Source organism: Hylobates moloch, unplaced genomic scaffold, assembly GCF_009828535.3.
Source record: "Hylobates moloch isolate HMO894 unplaced genomic scaffold, HMol_V3 SCAFFOLD_6, whole genome shotgun sequence".
NCBI lineage: Eukaryota > Metazoa > Chordata > Mammalia > Primates > Hylobatidae > Hylobates > Hylobates moloch.
In genome coordinates this window covers 145,094,993-145,114,433 of record NW_026652281.1, presented here as the reverse complement: position 1 = coordinate 145,114,433, position 19,441 = coordinate 145,094,993, and the positions used below count along the sequence as shown (strand labels likewise).

The window sequence follows — 19,441 nt, the reverse complement described above, 5'->3', positions numbered from 1 at the left end:
ACTATGCATAAGTTATTTAGCTTCTCTGAACCTCTTTCTCTAATTATAATTAGGAAAATTGAGTCACTGGGACATTTAGGTCAGAAATTAAATGTAAAGTTTCTGCACATAGTAGGTTTTTCATAAGTGGTTGACTTTATTATCCTTTTAAAGCAGAGAAAAACCAGCAAGTCATGCTTTAGGAAGATTTACATTCAGGGGTACTTTTCATTATACCTCTTCAGTTGAACCCTGTTTACGCTGCATAGGGCTGACCAGTTCAGTCAAATAACTTTTTGGAACTTAATGCCACAGCTTGTTTCTATGAAGGGGACTGAAGGCCATGGACATAAAAAGAATCACCAAGAGCAATGAGAGACACAGAGCCAAAGATGAGCTACACAGGGCAATATAAGTTCTTATTTTACTTCAAGTGGTAAAAAAGAAAAAATATATCTGAAGATGTAATTATAAATCAATTAGAGCAGGAATTTTCAACCTTGGCACTATTATCATTTTGGATCAGATATTTCTTTAACTGGGGGCTGTCCTGTGCATTGAAAAATGTTTAGCAGCATATCTGGTCTCTGCTTGCTACATACTGGTAGCATCTCCCAGTCGTGACAAACAAAAACATCTCCAGACACTGCCAAATAAATGTTCTCAAGGCTGATGTGAGGGCGCACTGACTTAGAGAAAAAGGCAGAATCCTGATGCCAGAAGAAAATCTTGCTGGGTGAGTCTCACTGGAGACCATCTGCACATCATTCCCAAAGCATTATAATCCTGCATAACGTGCAAAATAGCAAGAGAGAAAAGGAAATAACTTTGCACATCTTAGGACCCTGACCACCTCATTAATGAGCAAAGGCTGAGGTGACTGGTTATTACTCTATCCGGACTGCAGAACAAGGAGTGATAATATTTGGACTATTTCATCAATCTGTGCCAAGGACCTCTTCAAATCAAGTCAGCTTAATGGGCAAAATGTTTGATATTCTATAAAAAGACCTAGTGGGTTCCCATCCATCCTTTTTACACAAAGTGCTATTACAGCCAAAAGGATCACTGCAAGAGCAGTTATGAAAAGGAAGCAGAGCCTGAGAAGGAGCCTCATTCCGTTTCTTAATAACGCCCCCAAATTGAATATGCGGAGGGGCATTCGTTCCTAATACACGGACAGTGCTTGCCAAGCCCCTGCTCGTCTCCCACACAGAGACTATAAAAGATCTGCTAATCAGCGTAGCTGCAGAATAGGAGTGTTTGCATTTGACTCTCATTCTCTACGGCTTCCAATAATTTTCAGGGCTCTTTCCCATGAACATCTCTCCTTATCCTTCATCATCATTTACTTACAAAAATGCAGTCTTAGAGTTGCTACTCATTTACACTTCTCTCAGGATCTTTTTGGGAGCCCTTGGTCTGGAGATTGTAAAATACTGTTCTAAAAGATGCTGTTGTATACATTATGAAGCTCTGAAGAGGGCAGAACTTGAGGGAGAGGCTGCTCTGCATGAAAATATTCATACACATTATTTCATTATACACTTGAGAAATGACAAGTTGGTTTGGAAGAACAGTGTAAGCTGTTCTCTTACAATTTTACCCACGGTTAAGAGCCTGTTCACTTTATTCCAAACTCCACTTTAAACTTCTCCTGGATGTCTTACAACTCTCACGCAATCTTTGTATTCCCCAGGGCAGGTTTCCTTTATATTTTAAAGAGGCTTTCAGAGCGTTGTCAGCTATAGGACCACAATTAGACAATAACACTATAGCTATCCTATGATTATTCTAACCTGGCTGATAAGTCAATTACATTTAAATGCCATTGAAAATAACTCCCCATATGTATGTTGAACTATAGACTTGTCGGGAATGCACACCAAAATTAATTCTTCCATAAGATGTGACATTCCTCTCCAGTAACTTCTCTCTCATGGCAGGGAAGCAGGAGGAAGCTGCAGGCTTCAGGGGTGGATTCATCACAGTATCACAGTATTGCCTCTCTTGTGGGCTGAAATGAAGACAGCAAGGGCCTGACCATGGCCTTAACCTAACTGAGCTTAGAAACGGTTACTGATGTAGAATTCCCTAAAGACCAGTATCATGGCACAGGGTCAAAAACTCCACAGAAATGGGATGTCTGGCTTTATGGCCAAGCCTTAGCTCCTGCTACTCTGCAGCAGAAAGGAGACTTGAAAGATGAGAGGAAGGATGAAGATAAAAAGAAAGCACAGAGACATAATTATCTACCAAATTTAGGCTCATCCTCACAGGCAATCCCAATAGCAAGAACAAAAGTGCCTTTGGGGCCTAGATTACCTTGTTTGGAGTTACCTAGTTTGGAGGCTAATTCTAAATTCCCTAGGTGAGCATGCTATTTGATGCTTTACTTTGGGCTCCTAGCATCTGAGAGGGTCTTTCATGCCCTTCAGTCAAATGTTAAAGCATAGAAAATAAATCGAGACTTCAGTGTGGGGGAGACAGAGGGCGGGGGGAGGAGGGCAAAGGCTCATTCCCTGATGTCTAGCCCTCTCTGCCCAATCCATAAAGCCATAACTAACTTCATCCATCTCACCCTTCAGCCTGGTACAGTAAGTCAGCCTCATTTGCAGATATACAGGCAGATGCATTAGAGTTTAAACCTGCTCATAAAGTGAATATGTAGCAGATTTATCATAATTTCAAACCTGCCTCTAACCAACTGATCAAAAGGCAAGTTTCTTCTTTCAAGATTTTCATTTGTAAGCTTCACTGCCCCAAATCAAAAACGGCAATGGTATAGACTCCTAGGACCACATTCCACATTTGAAGGCAAGTGCCTTCAAGTCCCGGAGGGTGGTTTTCTATTTATAAACGGGTATGCTGAGTCTTAATGTATGTTCCAATGACTCTTCTTGGTTCGCAGAATTTGCACTACATGTAAGCACTATGTTATGGAGGAATTTTGTTAGCTTTTAGAGTTTAGTTTTTACCCAATTCTGCTCTCCTTTTTCTCTATAGACTTCCATACAAAATCCAAAGTGAATGCCTCAGAAGGGGTCTTGATGGGTTTTACTGGATCAAAGGCCCTCTCACAATAAAGAAACCGTGCAGAGATTTACTGAGTGCATTAAAAAAGAATGGCTTCTGGCCAGCCTTGGTAGAATTACATCCCAATAAAAAATGTTTTGGCCAACCATGCTTTTAGAGAAGTGAGTGGTGATTTAAAGATATGAGGTTAATTTTTAATTTTTCAGTTCTCCCATTATGACAACAGAGAAACCTTAAGGCCATATTAGGTATTTCTGTCTTCTTTGTCTTGATAGTCGACACAAGACAAATTCTATCACAAATCTGTCTTTTCTTTGGAAGAAATCTCTTGCAGTTCACTCTGAAGCTCTATTTCCATGGCTTCCCCTTTCATCAGGGCCTCACCAACACACACCCACTGATTATTGACAGGGCCTTCGAAGGAGTCTCCCTGTCTCCTGTCCCATCTCCCAATCTATCCTGAATCCTCAATCAATCAACAAATAAATATTTATGGAGCATCTACTAGGTAACTGACATGATATCATGTCATAATTTTATCATATTATACTCCTGCTTATGAACTCGAAGCACCTCCCTATTGCCAAATTAATCAAATTAAACCTCCTGCCAGATTTCAAGGCCATCTATCATCTGGTCTTGCTCTACCTCCTCCACTATTTTTCACTGCTCTTAGCAGGCGTCCCTCTCCTCATCATACCATATTAATTCTGGCTTCTCCTTTTACCTTTCCTGTTGCTAGTTCCCCCATCTGGAATGATTCTTGGCCCATTCCTAGTTCAGTTTCTAACCATCTTCCCAGGTCTGGGTCGGCCTAGAACCTTCTACATCCAGTTATCCTCAACTATTCCAGCCCTTGGGAGTTTCCCCCTTCTCTGAACTCCAATAGCCCAATTGCTGAATTGTAACTCAGTATCTCTGCATATTTTCTCTTGAATGAATACACAAAGAACAATTATAATATTAAAATATCAAGCCCTACTTTAAACTTTACATGGAGTGACTATGAAAAAGGTATCATCGCTGTAACGGTTATCAACCATTTCTCACAGTTGAAAACAAATGAAGGCTCAGGAAATTTAATCGACTTTCCTAAAAGCACTCAATCAGAAGAAGTTGAGAGTTGAACCTAACTTCTAAACTAAATTCAGGGTTTCTTCACTGAACTACCTGAATACCCAGCTAGCCCTTAAAATGAGGAACTGTTAAGACTACAAATCAGGTCTTCTTAGCCGAGTAAACAACCATCCTTGAAGTAGATATTTTCAGTGAGTCAGTGAGTCATTTGTTTCAGTGGCTCAAGAAAGGAATTCTGTGTCAAGGTGTAGAAAAGAGAACCCATCTCAAATTGATAATCAGTTCTCATGTTGAGTGCCGTTCTATACTGAGCCCCCTAACCTTTCTCAGATTATAACTGAAACTCATCTTTGAAGACCCCATAGTCTCCTTGGTCGCCAAGGGGCAGGGTGGTATAGCACCAAGGTCACATCAGCCTCTCCAATACACCTCTCACTCCTTTGAAAAAGGAAGGCCTGGCTGGGTGTGGTGGCTCACACCTGGAATCCCAGCACTTTAGGAGGCCAAGGCGGGCAGATAACCTGAGGTCAGGAGTTTGAGACCAGCCTGGCCAACATGGTGAAACCATGGCTCTACTAAAAATACAAAAATTAGCTGGGCGTGATAGTGGGCATCTGTAATCCCAGCTACTCGGGAGGCTGAGGCAGGAGAATCGCTTGAATCTGGGAGGCAGAGGTGTTGCAGTGAGCCGAGATCATGCCACTGCACTCCAGCCTGGGTGACAGAGTGAGACTACATCTCAAAAAAAAAAAGAAAAAGGAAGGCCTGGAGTACACGTGCTGATCTGTGAGTTCCTGAATTGGGAAAAACTCAGATAGCTGAGTGAGCTTTAAATTAAAAAATAAAACTTCATACAATCTTCAAAAAGAGATAAGCTTGGGCCTGTTGATGAGCAGAGGTGAGTAAAAATAAAACAGCTGTAACCACGAACCCAAACCATCCTGATTTCTTCATCCCTGGCAGGCACCCAGGTGGAACCCAGCTGAAATTGCAGCTCATTAGCACGGACAGATAGAAGTTTAAGGGAAAGTGTGTAGTAAACAATGGTAATCCTGACTTAAGCAGGAGAAAGCGACCTTTCTCTCTTCTCTAAAATAAATCGCTGTTTCGGGCAGCACGTCACTGTTTTACTATTACTGGTTAATACGACCGCAGGCAGAAGATGCAGCTGTGGCTCCGTGAACAGGCTCCACAGTCAGGCTGAACATAATCCCTCATGTAATGAAAAACCTATTTCTATTTCTGAGGCCTCACTACTCTTCATACTGAAGAGCCTTGTGCCTGTCACACATTTATTGAAGCTTATTACTCATCTAGGCAGCAGGCCCCAGTTAGTATTTGGAATTATATTTTAAATCACAATTTTTCTATTATTTATTTTAGGATTCCAAGGCTATGGTGAAAGCATGTCAGTGTTATTCTCAATGTGCATTCAAAGGCATTAAAGCCCTAAATCAAAATTCTTTTCTACATGGAGAATCTATATGCACATGTGGAAAACCTTCAGTCAGGACCGCATGACAACCCTCGCGCACTAGAACCTCAGGACCCTCCCAGAGTCACGTGGTTCAGGGTACGGATGTTAAGTCTTCCCATTCAGCTTCAGGGTAATCTTTTCTGGGCTACCAGCTTTATTCCTCCCTCTCACAACATGCTGTTTTCTTTGGCTTTTAAAGATAAATGGATAGAGTCTCTTAGAATGCTGGGGACAGGGCTGTGAACAGATGGGCTAAAACTGTAGCCTCATCATCCAGTGGAAACATAAGAACTGGCTTAATCTAAGTCAGAGGATTTTCCTAACTGCCCATGAAGCTTGAACTTCTGTTTATTCACAAAGCCAGTGATGGGCATGTGGTTCTCCCTTGTTCTGTAGAAGCCAACGGAAACTATAATTCTCTCTAGCTATGCATTTCGCCTCCTCTTTTTATATTCCCAGGAATATATACCATATATACTACAGTGACTCAAAGGAATGCTTCTCCTATCTTTTCTGTCTTGTGCATGCTTGCTTTTTCTTACGGTACTTATTTTCCCCTCTGCACAAAAAATACTCTCCGTCATTAGGTTCTGCACCCCACTTGGCCTATCATGTGAATGACACATTAGGCAGCACTTGACACCATTATCTATACAATACAAAGAATTTTTTCTATGTTTCTGCAATTCATACCTAGTTACTTTTCATGTTGGAGGTCTCTCTCTACCAAGAGAGATTCCAGACCAGCTCTTCCAACAAAATCCTATTGTATAACCGTCCTGGTAAGTGACTTTTGAAGGGCATGATAACAAGCCAAGAGCCACTTTAGTCCAATCTGGGTATCTTCTCAATCAGCTGGTTTTTTGGTTTGGTTGTTTTGTGGAATTGTGGGAGACACAGGTATGATAAAGTTTTGGGGGAGGGGTGAGGCAGTGGTAGCGTGTTATGAATAAAGAATTACAAAGGGCGTGGGCAAAATTAGCAAGGTATTCAGACATGCAATTAAAGAGTTCAGACTTGGCTTTCGTGTGATCTCTGTATTTTTTTTTTTTCATGTTTTGACAGCATTTTCCCTGGGTGGGGTCCACAGCTTGTTTAAGAAATCCCTTAGTCATACAAACACGACAGACAGCTCTTTTTCTTCCTTCAAGATGCATTTAGTCACAGATCATTTCATTGTATCCACTCTCCTATTTGCCTTTGACATTAAAACAAGCCATCGGTGTTTCACTACAATATGGATACTACCGTGGGTCAGCTGACCTTTCCGAAAGGCTTAATTCCTGACAGTTTTGAAGAAAAGAATAAAACACCACGCAATCAGCACTCACATCCCCAGAAAAGAAATACAGACATTTTCTCCCAGACAGGGCAAAGTTCATGAGACCTTAGACAGCACCTTTACCCAACAATCTTCCACCCAAAGAACCGAGGGTGGAGGTGGGGAAGAGGGGATGGGGACAAGAGTCGGAAAAAAATCACAGATCCACAGACTGGTAAGTTTTTTAAAAGCCTAAAATGAAATTAACTTTATTGTTGTTTTGTATTATGTATATGACTTAAAAAAATTAACCTTGATAGAGCAGGATAAATCTGGATTTCCCCCAAGGCGATTCAAAGGTGGAGTGTATAGGGCAGGAGAGAAGAGGAAAAAGAAACAGTGGCATCCATATCTGTGCAAATGCAAACATTGTGGAAGATTAAATCTTTGGAAGCAGGACTAGAAGTTGGTTTCCTGAAAGTCAAACCAAATCCACTTGTCCAGATACTTTATTAAGATGGGTACATATTAAAAGAGGTTTCTGATTGGCACTTTTGAGGTAGGGTCAGTGGGGATAGTGGTGTGTGTGTGTGTGCCCGCGCGCGCATGCATGCATCCCAAATGGGGGCTGACCTCCCTTCCCTTCTCTTTCACTGCTCCACTCCCAAGTCCCCACTACCACTAGCCATGGCCTTGGCGTATCTACGTCCTGGTCTAGACCAGACCCTCTCCCATTGGGATTAAGAGACTCTCCTAAGTGCAGGCAGTTCATAAATCCATAGAATTTGATTGGGAACTAACATTGCAGGGTAATCTCAAATATCACTATTGGATCTTTCTTCACACTATGAAATTAAGCAAAATAAGGCAGGGGAAGGGTCTGGTATAAAATAATTCTCCTCCCTCATGTAGATTTTTTTAAAAATCAGGATTGAAAAGAAGACGTTCAGGAATGCCCTCGCTTGATTAAAAAATAAATAGACTTGCTCTCTGGCTTCAAGGATCATTCCAACGACAATACATTTGAAGACAAAGGCGATTTGGAACCCCCAACTTGCTATGCTCTCTGGAGAGCCAACAGCCACATTCAGTCTTTCCACCTCTTACATCATTTTCAGTAGCAAGGGTTGTAGTTGAATTACATGGAGATCAATTAGACACAACAGAAAATAAACCACCTCTAGCGCAAAGTGATTTTGTAGCATAAGTTGTTTCTTGAGGCCCTCCTTCATACTATACTTGAAATATAGATTGATGTTCAACATTAGACACATTACTCTCGTCTATTAGGCAAGAGTCCGCTGTGTCTATAAACTCAATTTCCTTTATCGTGGTAGCTTTCTGGTTTATTTGGATAAATGTTGAGCTGCCCACTGTTGTTTATCTAAGTAGTTCATGAGGGGACCGAAAGTTTAATGATGTAAGATGAGGTGGTGAAACAGCACCTCCAAGCAATTCACAACAATTGCTTTTCATCTCATTACCTTGGTTGGACTTACAGGTTCAAGAAATTGTGCAGAAGATATTTGTAATTTGGTATGCTGGGAGCCATTTTCCCCTCCTATTTGTGTCCTTTAATTGTTCCATATTTTATCCCGATTGATGTATGGCATTTCCTAGTTTCTCTTGCTAGTTAATGGTTCTAATTACTCTAGTCTCAGCATCTTATGCCTTTTTCTTACTTCTTGACTTAATTTCATCCCACCCTTTTTGATATTAATTCCTCTTTCCTTGGCTCTTGACTCTTCACGGTTATGCCAGCTTTTTGGGCGTGTGTGTGTATTTTTTCTTAAAAACTTTGTAATTTTAAATTTGGGAAAAGATAATGTCATCATTTGACTAAAACAGACTGGATAAAAATAGACACAAATGTCTTCAATTTCTTATTGTACATTGGTTAGACCCTTCTACATATCCAGGAAACAAAAAGGATGGCTGATCATTGATTTATACCAATCAGGTAATAAAAAGCTTTTTAGTATAAAAGCTTCTGTTCCCCTGATGGTCCTGGGAAAATGAAACTCAGATGCCTGCTATCACTGCTGTGTGTGCCTGATTAACACAAGGACACGAGATGCTCATGCAAAACATAACTTACCCCAGGCTTTTTAAACTTTCCCGGTAGGTGTACTGTTTCATTTGTTGCTTTTTGGGCTCTGGATCCAGGAAAAAAATTTCAAGTAAAAATATCCTGGATATTAAGGCTGGCCTGCAGATTTCAGCACACAATGTGACCAGCCAATCCTAAGCCAAAGTAAAATTTCTTGCCCAGTGGAAAAGCATTGAATGAATATACATGAACCTATTCAAGTACATTTAGTAAACTGTAAATTAATTAACATAAAATTAATGTACAGAGTAACAAGTATTTTCTTCATGGGAAAAAGAGTCTTAACTCACAATTCTCTCGAGATTCAGGAAGTCTACAAATCTTGTTACTAAAAGAAAGTTTAAACACACTACTCTAAATTTAACTAACGTCCCAGAAGTCTATGTTTGTAAAATTTGGTGCATAAGGCAGCCTTAAAACCAGTTTCAAAGATGCATCTAATTCAAAGGCACACTGAACTTCCTTAAAAGATGTCATCTTGTTTATCATGGCCTGAAGAACAGAATGCATTTGACACACTGCCACTGACCCTTCCCTGTGGAATATAAGCAAGTCTAATCTAAACTTCATTAACGTGACTTTAAAATGCTCATGGTGTAATATAAGTAAGCAAGCTGAGAGAATTGCATCATGACCGCAAAGGCAAAAGCAAGGTAATATGCCCTTCTTTTATAAAGACAGAGTCCCTAGGGGAGTGCCGAACATGTTTGCACGAATCTCCCCACAAATGACCTAACTCAACTGAAAACCCATCCCAAGGGAAGGGCCTTCCCTAACAACTACAAAGAAAGTCATGATGAAGGAAATCTAAAGGTTGGAGGCAAAGCTTCTCCTCTCTTCTCATCCATAGCTTTGGTTTTTAGAAACATACAAAAAAAAGCCTTTGAAAGATGACACATATTACATATCTTATAATTTTTTTCTCTTTCCAAGAAGGGAGGATATTTTCTTTAGCAAAACTCTTTTCTTACCAACATGTAGCTTAGTGCTGTTATATTTTCTGATACAGTGTGATATTTACTTATTAATGCCAGAAGGCTGATGATATAAAAAGCGAAATTAGCAGAACATGCAATGCATTATCTTCTTTTTTATGGTAATGTTAAATGTGTTAATACGGTTGATGGACTATTTGCTCTCTGAACGCAGAGAATCTTATTATGAGGCATCAATTTAATAAATGACTTGTTTGATAAGAGAAGGGCTCAGGCAAAAATTCTGGGTGTCTATTCTTAACAATCAAAACATGAATTTTCTATAAAAGAATTTTCAACAGAGGACACAAAAAAGTCTGGTTTTAGGTGACCTCAAGAGAAACATGTATGTTTTAGAAGTTTGCTTTGGGTTAGGTTTCTGTCGTGTGAGGCTATGTAGCTAAGCGAGGCATTTCAGAGCACAAAAGATTCTGTGTGGGTTGTGTACACAGACCTAATTTACCATATAATAGTTCTTTTCTCTACTTGGTGCCTTGTAGCGATAGCTTTCTTTCCTTAGTACATCCTCATTTACAGAGAAACAGCCAACAGACTTTTAGATTTATGCCATTATTTGCTTCTTCACCTTGAACTCCAACTAAATTCTGTTACACTTTTGTAATATGAGTGCCAAATGATGGCCTTATGCCAGACACAAACACTTCCCAGTTTGTCTCAGTCAGTTCTCTCGATTTCAGGGAATCACAGATTCCTGCTAGAGGGCTTAAATGTGGTGCTTACACGGCCCTCTAACCGTTCCTTTGCCTAAGTGCTTTCTAACTCAGAAGTGCAATTTGGGAACAGAGGCAATTACCACATCAAGAAACCAAAAGCCTCCCCTTACATAGGGGAACAGTGAAGCTAGGGATCAGGAATTCTGGGTATTTGGAAAATATCTTCCACAACTGGTACAACCCAGAAGTAACCCTAATCAGCATTCATGAGTTCAACAAATATGTATTGATTGCCTACAAAGTGCTGAGCAGTGCAAGTCACTATTTTGGGCATACTCTTCTCATTGGACCTGGCATAGGTGTGCAGTGGCTAGTACAATAATCACCATAGCTCCATTTAGTTGAGCTTCTATTGTGTGCCAGTTACCACCATGTTCCACTGACTATAAGATTCAGAATTTTTTAAATATTTCCACAAGCCTGGAATCAGAATGCACCTTATAATTGGTGGTGCATTACATGGCCGTTGTGACCACAGACCTACCTATTCACATGGTTGTTACATCAATCTATCGTGCCTGTGTCTATCTCTTTCCAAATATATAAGATAAAAATTACAAATGCTAAAAAATCATGGCAGAGTTTAATTGACGACGTCTTTCCCCGTGAGGGATGCACAATGATGGCATTTCTCATAATTGATGACATACTGGATTTGAAGAAGAGTTGTGTGCATCTACCATTTCAATGAATGCTTGAGGCATCTTTACAAAGTAGGAATTCTCCCCATTTTTCTGATGAGGAAACTAAGGTGCAGAGATTTTAAATAGCAAGCCCATTGTCACATGGACTTTATATATACAGGCCAGACTTCAAACACAGCCCTCTCTGACACCAGAGTCCATGTACGTGCTTTCTATGACATCAAGCTGCTTCTTGTTTAACTACCAAGGCAAAGCAAGAACTTGAAATTGTGTTTCAGGTAAAACATAGAATGAAATAACAGTAATTTACAGTCCATTAGAAGTTGTGCTCAGAATCCTCAATCAGGAAACCCCAAGCACAAATAAATGAACCAACGAAAGACTTCAGAAATGGAGAATTTAAAAGCACGCTGTGGAAGCAGAAGGGCCTGTTGGCTTGGCCACCACCCAAAGGATTCCAGTCAAATAAGTAGGGTGTGTGAAGAAGTCAACACTGATGTTCTAGCATTCTATTACTGCCTCTGGATGGATGACTGCTAGAGAGATCATCATTATAGAGAGAAAGTCCGGGGCAAGGCTTGAATGGTGATTCAGGGATAGTAGGTGGAGAACTCTCCATATTCATTTACTCAATGTATACTCTGTGGAGCCACGAAGTCCTGGGCTGGCAGACGATACCACTGTCGTTTCCTTGGCGTTCTTGAAGTGCACAGGGTTGTGGCACCTATCACTCCTCTCTGGCTCTGTATTACGATGTTCTACAAAGTCAGGACCAAAACCTGTTTCCTGGCTCTCATCGCCAGCATCTGCCCACAAGGGTGGGAAAGCCCTGCATTGGCCGACTATTCTGATTTCTGATGGGAATCTCGGAGAGGAAAGCAAAGGCATCTCCCCACAGCTGCTGACCCTCCCGAAGCACTTCAAGTCCCCCAGATTGCACAAATATGTTTTTAAAGAGGCCACATCCTCTTCTGAAGCAGAGGGATTCATTTTTTCTGAATGTCAAACACGAGGTACAAATATTGCCACATGGCCGCTAGGTGATGGAGACCTAGCTAATGAATGATGTAATTTTCTTTCTATAAATTGACAGGCCCTCTGAAATCAGATGTGCAGTTATGAAATGGCAGTCCCCCTGCCAAAGACTCACCAGCGTGTAAGCACTGACAGGACTTTATTATCAGGTTAAGAGCACATTAGCATATCTATTAGATAAGAAGTCTGCTACTAACACCGGCATGGATAATATGACTGGGTCCCCTGACTTACTTGTGGGCAGCTCTCTCTTTCTCAGTTTGACCATCTGGGCCCAGGGAGTTGGGTGGAAATGTTATTTGCTGGACTGTTCGGATTTAATCATTAGCATTTTGCCCTTTAGATGTGGGAGGTAAGTACACAACTTGGAATTCATACAGGAGGATGAGGTTTCCCATCTCTCCAGATAGTCAAAGAGCAGTGAGTTGGAATGAGAGGGCTGACATTTTTCCTAGTCTGCGCCCCCACAAAAGATGCCAGGCAAGTGTACCATTCTCATCATTTTCTGTCATTTTCTTTATGTTTTCTCCAAACCTGCTCTGTTCAGTGAGATGAGAATACACAAAATAGCAGCAGAGAACGCAAGATTCATCAGCGTGAGTCTCAACATATCAATTTTCAAGTGTAGCAACTTTAAACACATGGTAGGCTTTTAGTTTCCATAGAAAATAATCTCTCATTGTTTTCAAAAGAAACTGAAAGCACCCCAAATTACCACACTTTTAACATCCTGACATGTTGATGGCCCGCGTTCTTTCCAGATCAAAGTCAGAGTGGCAGAAGACAGAGTGTTGAGCAGCTAACTTCAAACACAGTATTTCATATTTGGCAGGAATTACTGTAGTGAAAAAAGACAAGGTGACTTTCTAATATATATATATGTATTTTAGTTTGGCAGAGATCTGAAGAGCTAAGAACTAATTTAGGATGACATAAACGCTCTTATCTTTCTCTCTCCTGCCTTCCCTTCCCAACCTCGTGAAGTGTCTTTGGCAGAAGCTCAGCGTATGTTGTGTATTGTTTTAGCTCAGGGGTGACAGTCTGAGTCCCATGTCATGTCGAACTCTTGTGTTGACTCTCGCCTTACAATTTCTAAGATTATCTGGAGTTAAACAACAGAGTCACACATGAGAAGCATCTTTCTTCCTTGATGTGGGGTAGCCCTGCAAGAACTTCGATGCCTTTTAAGGAAACTAGATCTATTCCAATGTTAACCTAGGACAAGAAAGCAATGATGTCATTCCATGACACAGCACTATTACAGTCTGTTGGAAAACCTCAACAATGAAGGCATCAGAAACTGAGTAACTTCTAAAAACAGGTGACAATTTTCCAGAGGAACCTGGGATAATCAAGGATTGAGGACAAATGAGTACTAGGCAAAATGGCCAGGCAATTCCACTCTATCCATGGATTGGAGCAGTGTTTCAAGCAGTCTAGTTAAAAGCTATGCTTTCAGGATGAAGTGTCCTAAAATTCCTAAAATTTTCCTTGGAAAAATTTATCCTATAGAAAGTATTTAAAGAGAAAAGTGACTTGCTTTTTCTACTTTTTGGTTTGGACCAGAAAGTCAGATGCAATTACTCATTGTGAAATGGAGTTGCGGTATCAGAAAATGTCAGTCACCTGCTTCATTGACAGTGGACATATGGTTGGACTCTTAGCCAGCTGGGAAGCAAGTTTTTGTAATAGAGATGTGGACACCCTGAAAGGTATTCTTAGGAAATAAGCTGTAATGTAATCAAACAAAGGTTGACAAACTATGGCCTGTGGACCATATCCAGGCTGCCACCTGTTTTTGTATGGCACATAACCTAAACAATGGGTTTACATTCTAATGGCTGAAATTTTTTTTAAAAGAAAATAATATTTCGTAACACATAAAAACTTCATAAAAGTCAAAAACCAGGGGGCATAATTAAAGTTTTATGGGTGCACAGCCATGCCTGTTCGTTTACACACCGTCTATGGCTGTTTTTAACTTACAACAGCAGAGTTAACCCGTTGTCACTAAGTAGGACATGAACCAAAAATATTTAGTCTCCAACTTTTTGCAGAAAACGTTTGCTGACCTCTATAACACAAGACAACTGGAAAGCAGAAATATGAGGACCAATTATAATACTGAGGAGGGGCTATAGTTTCTATCCACTGTGTTAGAAGATGATTCAGGAAGGAGGAACCAACTACTCTACCTTGCTAAAGAGGATAGAGATAGATAAGGTGAGTTAATGCTACCAACGAGATCATTTATTTCATTTTCATACAGTATGTGAGAAACTGGTTAACTGCAATCTTGAGGAGAAAGGAGTGAAGAGAAAGACCTTCGATGAGACATCAAGAGACCAAGGGCCTAGTGCTCGCTCTGCAACTATCTACCTAGCCAGGAGACTTTAGACTCTCTGGGCCTCGGGGTCAGTGCTTGTCAAATGATTGTAATATCCAGATTTTATTTTCTGCTAGAGTGTTGATTGACGACTGGGGATATGATTCAAATTGAATAGTTATATAAAAGTGCTTCAAATGGGCTGGGTGCGGTGGCTCATGGCTGTAATTCTAGCACTTTGGGAGGCTGAGGTGGGTAGATCACTTGAGGCCAGGAGTTTGAGACCAGCCTGGCCAACATGGCAAAACACTGTCTCTACTAAAAAACACAAAAATTAGCCGGGCGTGGTGGTGCAGGTCGGTAATCTCAGCTACTTGGGAGGCTGAGGCATGAGAATCGCTTGAGCCCGGGAGGCAGAGGTGGCAGTGAGCCGAGATTATGCTACTGCACTCCAGCCTGGGCACCTGGGCAATGGAGTGAGGCTCTGTCTCAAAAGCAAACAAACAAACAATGCTTCAAATGGAAATGCTTCTAGTTCTAAACAGGTAGAAGGTTCTAACTAGTGATTGTTATGCATACTATCAAGATAACACAACACATCTGGTCTAAAATAGGTGAGGCTGGTAATAAAATACTTTGGTTATAAGATCCAGAAACTTAGGGACCTCTGGTGGTGCAGGCAATGAAAGTACCTGAGCTGCCTAAAGAAGAAAGACACCTTCCTGAGAGGAAGGTCTCTTGCATTTCACAGAAAAATTCTCCTAAACCAGTATTCCCTAGGAATTGTTTGTGCCAGGGCCTGAGTGATGCACAAAGTGGTCCCCTGGTGGTTTATGCAGCTTTTCAGAGTAATTTATTCCAGGATGTTTGTACACTGAGAGAATTTGGCACAGAGAGGGTCTGATGGAGGAGCATATTGTAAAAGTTCTCTGACCCCAGCTGTGTGGGCAGGAACTGGGCATCTTTGCTGAACTGGTAAAGGCCTGGGTCTTCTAGTTTGCAAAAGGCTGGCATTCTGCTTTTACACCCACCCACGGGCCTGGATCTATGGAAGAACTTGTCAGGGGGCTGAGCTATTCCAAATTGCTCATTTCTGGAAAGTCTTCTTTCTTCGGGTTTGAACATGCAAGGATGATAATTTGACTTATTTGTCACAGTGCCTGGCAGGCCTGAACCCACTGCCTGCCCATAAAGGTCCTGGGGCTGATGCATCAATTTCAGGACCTGTCATGTTCTAGTGGAATGCAGAGTCATGTGTGAACCAGAATGGACTTAGCCCTTAAAAGTGCCGGTTTCCTTAACAGGAGGGCCTCGGTTTTTATGTTGTCTTTCTGCCCTTCCCTGATGGCTTGTTTCCCAGGTGGGCACAATCATTGGTTCTCCAACAGGCACTTTTCTCTGTGTTTGCAATGCACTGTTTATGCCCCTGCAGCTTTGTAAGTAATAATATACTGCTTTTCATCTTCAAAGTGATTTATACACATTAATTAATCCTCACCATACTTCTGAGTTTCTGCACGTAAATAACCATCCTGCCCCCATGTTGTACTTAGGAAACCAAGACCCAGAAGGCAAACAAGTTTGCCAAGGCTAAGGAGAAAGGAATAACTGGGGCCAAGATCAGAACTTCAGATCATGACCCCTTACCACGCTTGCAGACCTGCGGTCACCTCGGGAGAGTGGCTGAGAGTAGCCCTATAGCTGCATGCTCACTGCCATCACTGCAGGGTAAATTGGCCCATTATATCACTCATTTTGTGTCATAAACTGTTTTTTGATACTCCAGGGTCAAAGCATAATCTTACCTAAAGAATACATAATAGGAAATGATGGATTATGAACTAATAAACGATGCTAAGATGCTCAGGTCCAGCTTCCAGCAGCCTGCAGATTGAAAATAAATATATTTCCTAATCTATCATTTACAAGTTACATACCTGATTAAAACATTAAACTCTCACTATACGGTTTCCCATGTATATGACTGCCCTTACAGAAAGCTATTCTATTTTAACTATCAAGCCCCATAAGTCAGGCAGTAGCCATCTCTCTCTCTCCTGCAAGTAGAGTAGAAGGCGCACTGGGACGCTATTGGCAGAGGCAGGCAGTACCTCAACTTCTGTATCTGGGCTCCCCGTGGTGCTCACTGGCCCCACAGAACATTAAACCTGAGAAGTGAGCACATGAACCCCTTCTGAAGTTTCTGACACAAAACCAAATCATGAAAAGACCCCGAAGGCACATTCAATTTGCTTCCACGGAGCCCCCTGAACAGCCACCTGCGGAAGCACACAAAGCTACTTTAGCAACACACTAGGGTGTACTCAAGTGATTCAGTGGGGCAACAGATATCCTGCTGCCTTTCTCAGGTCAATCCATTACTTCATCCTTCATCAAGAGGTAAGTGAGCAGACATGACTCGAAATTAGGGGTGCTTGGGCCTCGGGCCTCAGGCCTCAGTTCCGGTGTACAGCTGTGGTTTAGAGTGCAAGCTACACTTTTGCAAAGCCCCAGATGAACACGGCACCTTTCCCTGGAGAGTCAGTTTTCTCACTTTGGGAGGGCATTCCTGAGAAATGCAACTGGTAAGGAATATAAATGCTTATTTTTCCATATTAAGACAGGCATAGCTATAGCGTGGAGGAAGCTGAAAAATTTATGTCAATTGTTGGCTTGTATTGGTCTGCCTTAGGCAGGGCCCTAGATCTGTGGGGGTGCACAGTCATGCCCCTTTGCCATTAGGCAAGCTTAGGAGAATGGTCTGGGAAGCGCTGGGCCAGTTCCTTCTTTGGCAGATACCATGCTTGCTGCCTGGGGATGAAGGAAGTGTGGGAGCCCCCAATGCTGAGCGAGAAGGGAGGGTTTATGTTGAGGGAATGGGCAAGGCCAACACAATCAGGGTTGCCTTTTCTTTTCTCTCAAATGGGAGGAGTTTCAGGATACATGTTGGGAACTGTTTTGGAGTCAGCTTCATTGAGCTGGTGTTTTATGGGTTGGCTGTGCAACATGGCACAGCCAAACTGGGCAGGTCTCTCATAGCTGCCCTGAAACCAAGCCAGAACCATCAAGTGTTTCAAATAAACTTTAACAAACATCACCATGGCCTCTTCCTAAGCCAGGAGATCTGCCTTTGGCAGGCTTAACTGACACAGCAGCAGCCTTGGGGCTCTTTGTTGGGGCCAGGAGCTGTGAGCAGGCTTTGTGTGCAGCCCGAGAAGCTCTTATGCACGTGGCATCCTGCCCCTGGGTGCTCAGCATCTGCCACTTTCTGTGGTGACATGGCTACACCCTATGGCTGTAAACCAACACCTTTGGCATGCAGAGAAAGATACTCCAGCAACTTCACCTATGTCATACACTAAGTCACCAGAAGCCCAGTTGCCAGGAGAGGTGACCCTGATTCAGATTCAGCTGCCCATGGTGAGGAGAGAGTTGAGGATGAGGAGAGAGTTGAGGATGAGAAGACAGAGTCTGCGGAAGGGATATGGGCAAGGCCAAGTGTGTCTGGCTAATTCGATTCTGTATAAAGACCTGGATGTATGCTCCAGCCTGTCAGTCCTGTTTCTGTTCCACAGCTCTGAAAATAAGCTAGCTACTTTGGCTTTCTCTCGAATCAAGATGTTCTCAGGCATGCCAACCACTATTCTTCAATTCGGTTTTTGGCTGAAGTTAACCAATGTTGCATACATTTCAAAGCACAGATCCAGGTTAAAATCCAAGGATGGAGAAAACTAGAAGGCCACTCCGAGAGTGAGGGATAGGTTTGCGGGAATGAAAAGTCTCAGCTCATCTCCAAGAAAGGATATAGTAAGGATGCTTAATTTCCCTTCTGATGAATGTCATTTAGAAACATGAAGGAGAAACTCATCAGATTTAAGTGGATTTCAGGAGGGAAAAAATCACCTCCATCCATCACTCAGTATCACATCTTTCAGGAGCCAAGCAGCAAACTGTACAGACATCAGAGGGCCTCTAGATTCACAAGTCCATGGCCTCTCCCCCATGTTGTCACCCCCAGCTTTGCTGAATAAGGCTGCCCTGACTTACCTATGAAATACGCCAGCAAAATAGCCAAGAGGAGGGCCGCGGCGATGGCGGAGAGGGCAGCACATTTCCAGCTGCAGTATTTGGAGGGCTTCTTCAGCTTGAAAGCCTTCCTGGAGAAAGTATTCCTGGGCAGCAGGCGGGGCGGCGGCGTGTAAACAGTTCCTGAGGTCAAAGGGTATCCCGGGGAAGAGCTGCTAAACAAGGGTGTGCTCCCCGAGGAGGTCTTGAAGAGGAAATGCCTGCCAGGAAAAGGGAAAGAGTCAGAGTGGTCATGGGTAGCCGAGGAGCAACATTTAGCTATTTTTCTTCCACTCTGCTCTATCTAGTCCTAGCATAATCCTAGTTAACTAAGCTTACCCTGGAGTGGAAGAAGGGGCGAACATTACATTCGATGATGACATAAATTAATTCCATAAATGTGCATAATTTGCTCCTTTCACATATGCATCTAGTTGTTATCTTCTACAACAACCTGCAAAGCATTCAAAGCAAATATGGAAACTGAATGACTGTCACCTCCTCAGAGATGATGAGGTTAAGGATGCTAAGCATTATCACATATTAGATACCCACTATTTTTAAAAAACTTTTATTTTGGGTTCATGAGTACATGTGTAGGTTTGTCATATAGGTATACTCATGTCACTGGCATTTGATGTACAGATTACTTTGTCACCCAGGTAAAGAAAATGTGGTATATATACACCGTCAAATATTATGCAACCATGAAAATGATGAGAT

At 41.9% G+C, this 19,441-nt stretch overlaps 1 protein-coding gene across 6 annotated transcripts in view; it reads right to left on the bottom strand.

Annotated features, from left to right (window-relative positions):
* The window catches only part of TENM2 (teneurin transmembrane protein 2), a 1,386,931-nt gene that overhangs the window by 249,840 nt on the left and 1,117,650 nt on the right, over positions 1-19,441 (bottom strand). For all 6 annotated transcript variants that reach the window (XM_032158572.2, XM_032158571.2, XM_058440114.1 and 3 more), the window contains one exon: positions 18,701-18,939. In XM_032158572.2, the coding sequence (XP_032014463.1) occupies positions 18,701-18,939 (239 nt within the window). The remainder of the gene's footprint in view (positions 1-18,700; positions 18,940-19,441) is intronic.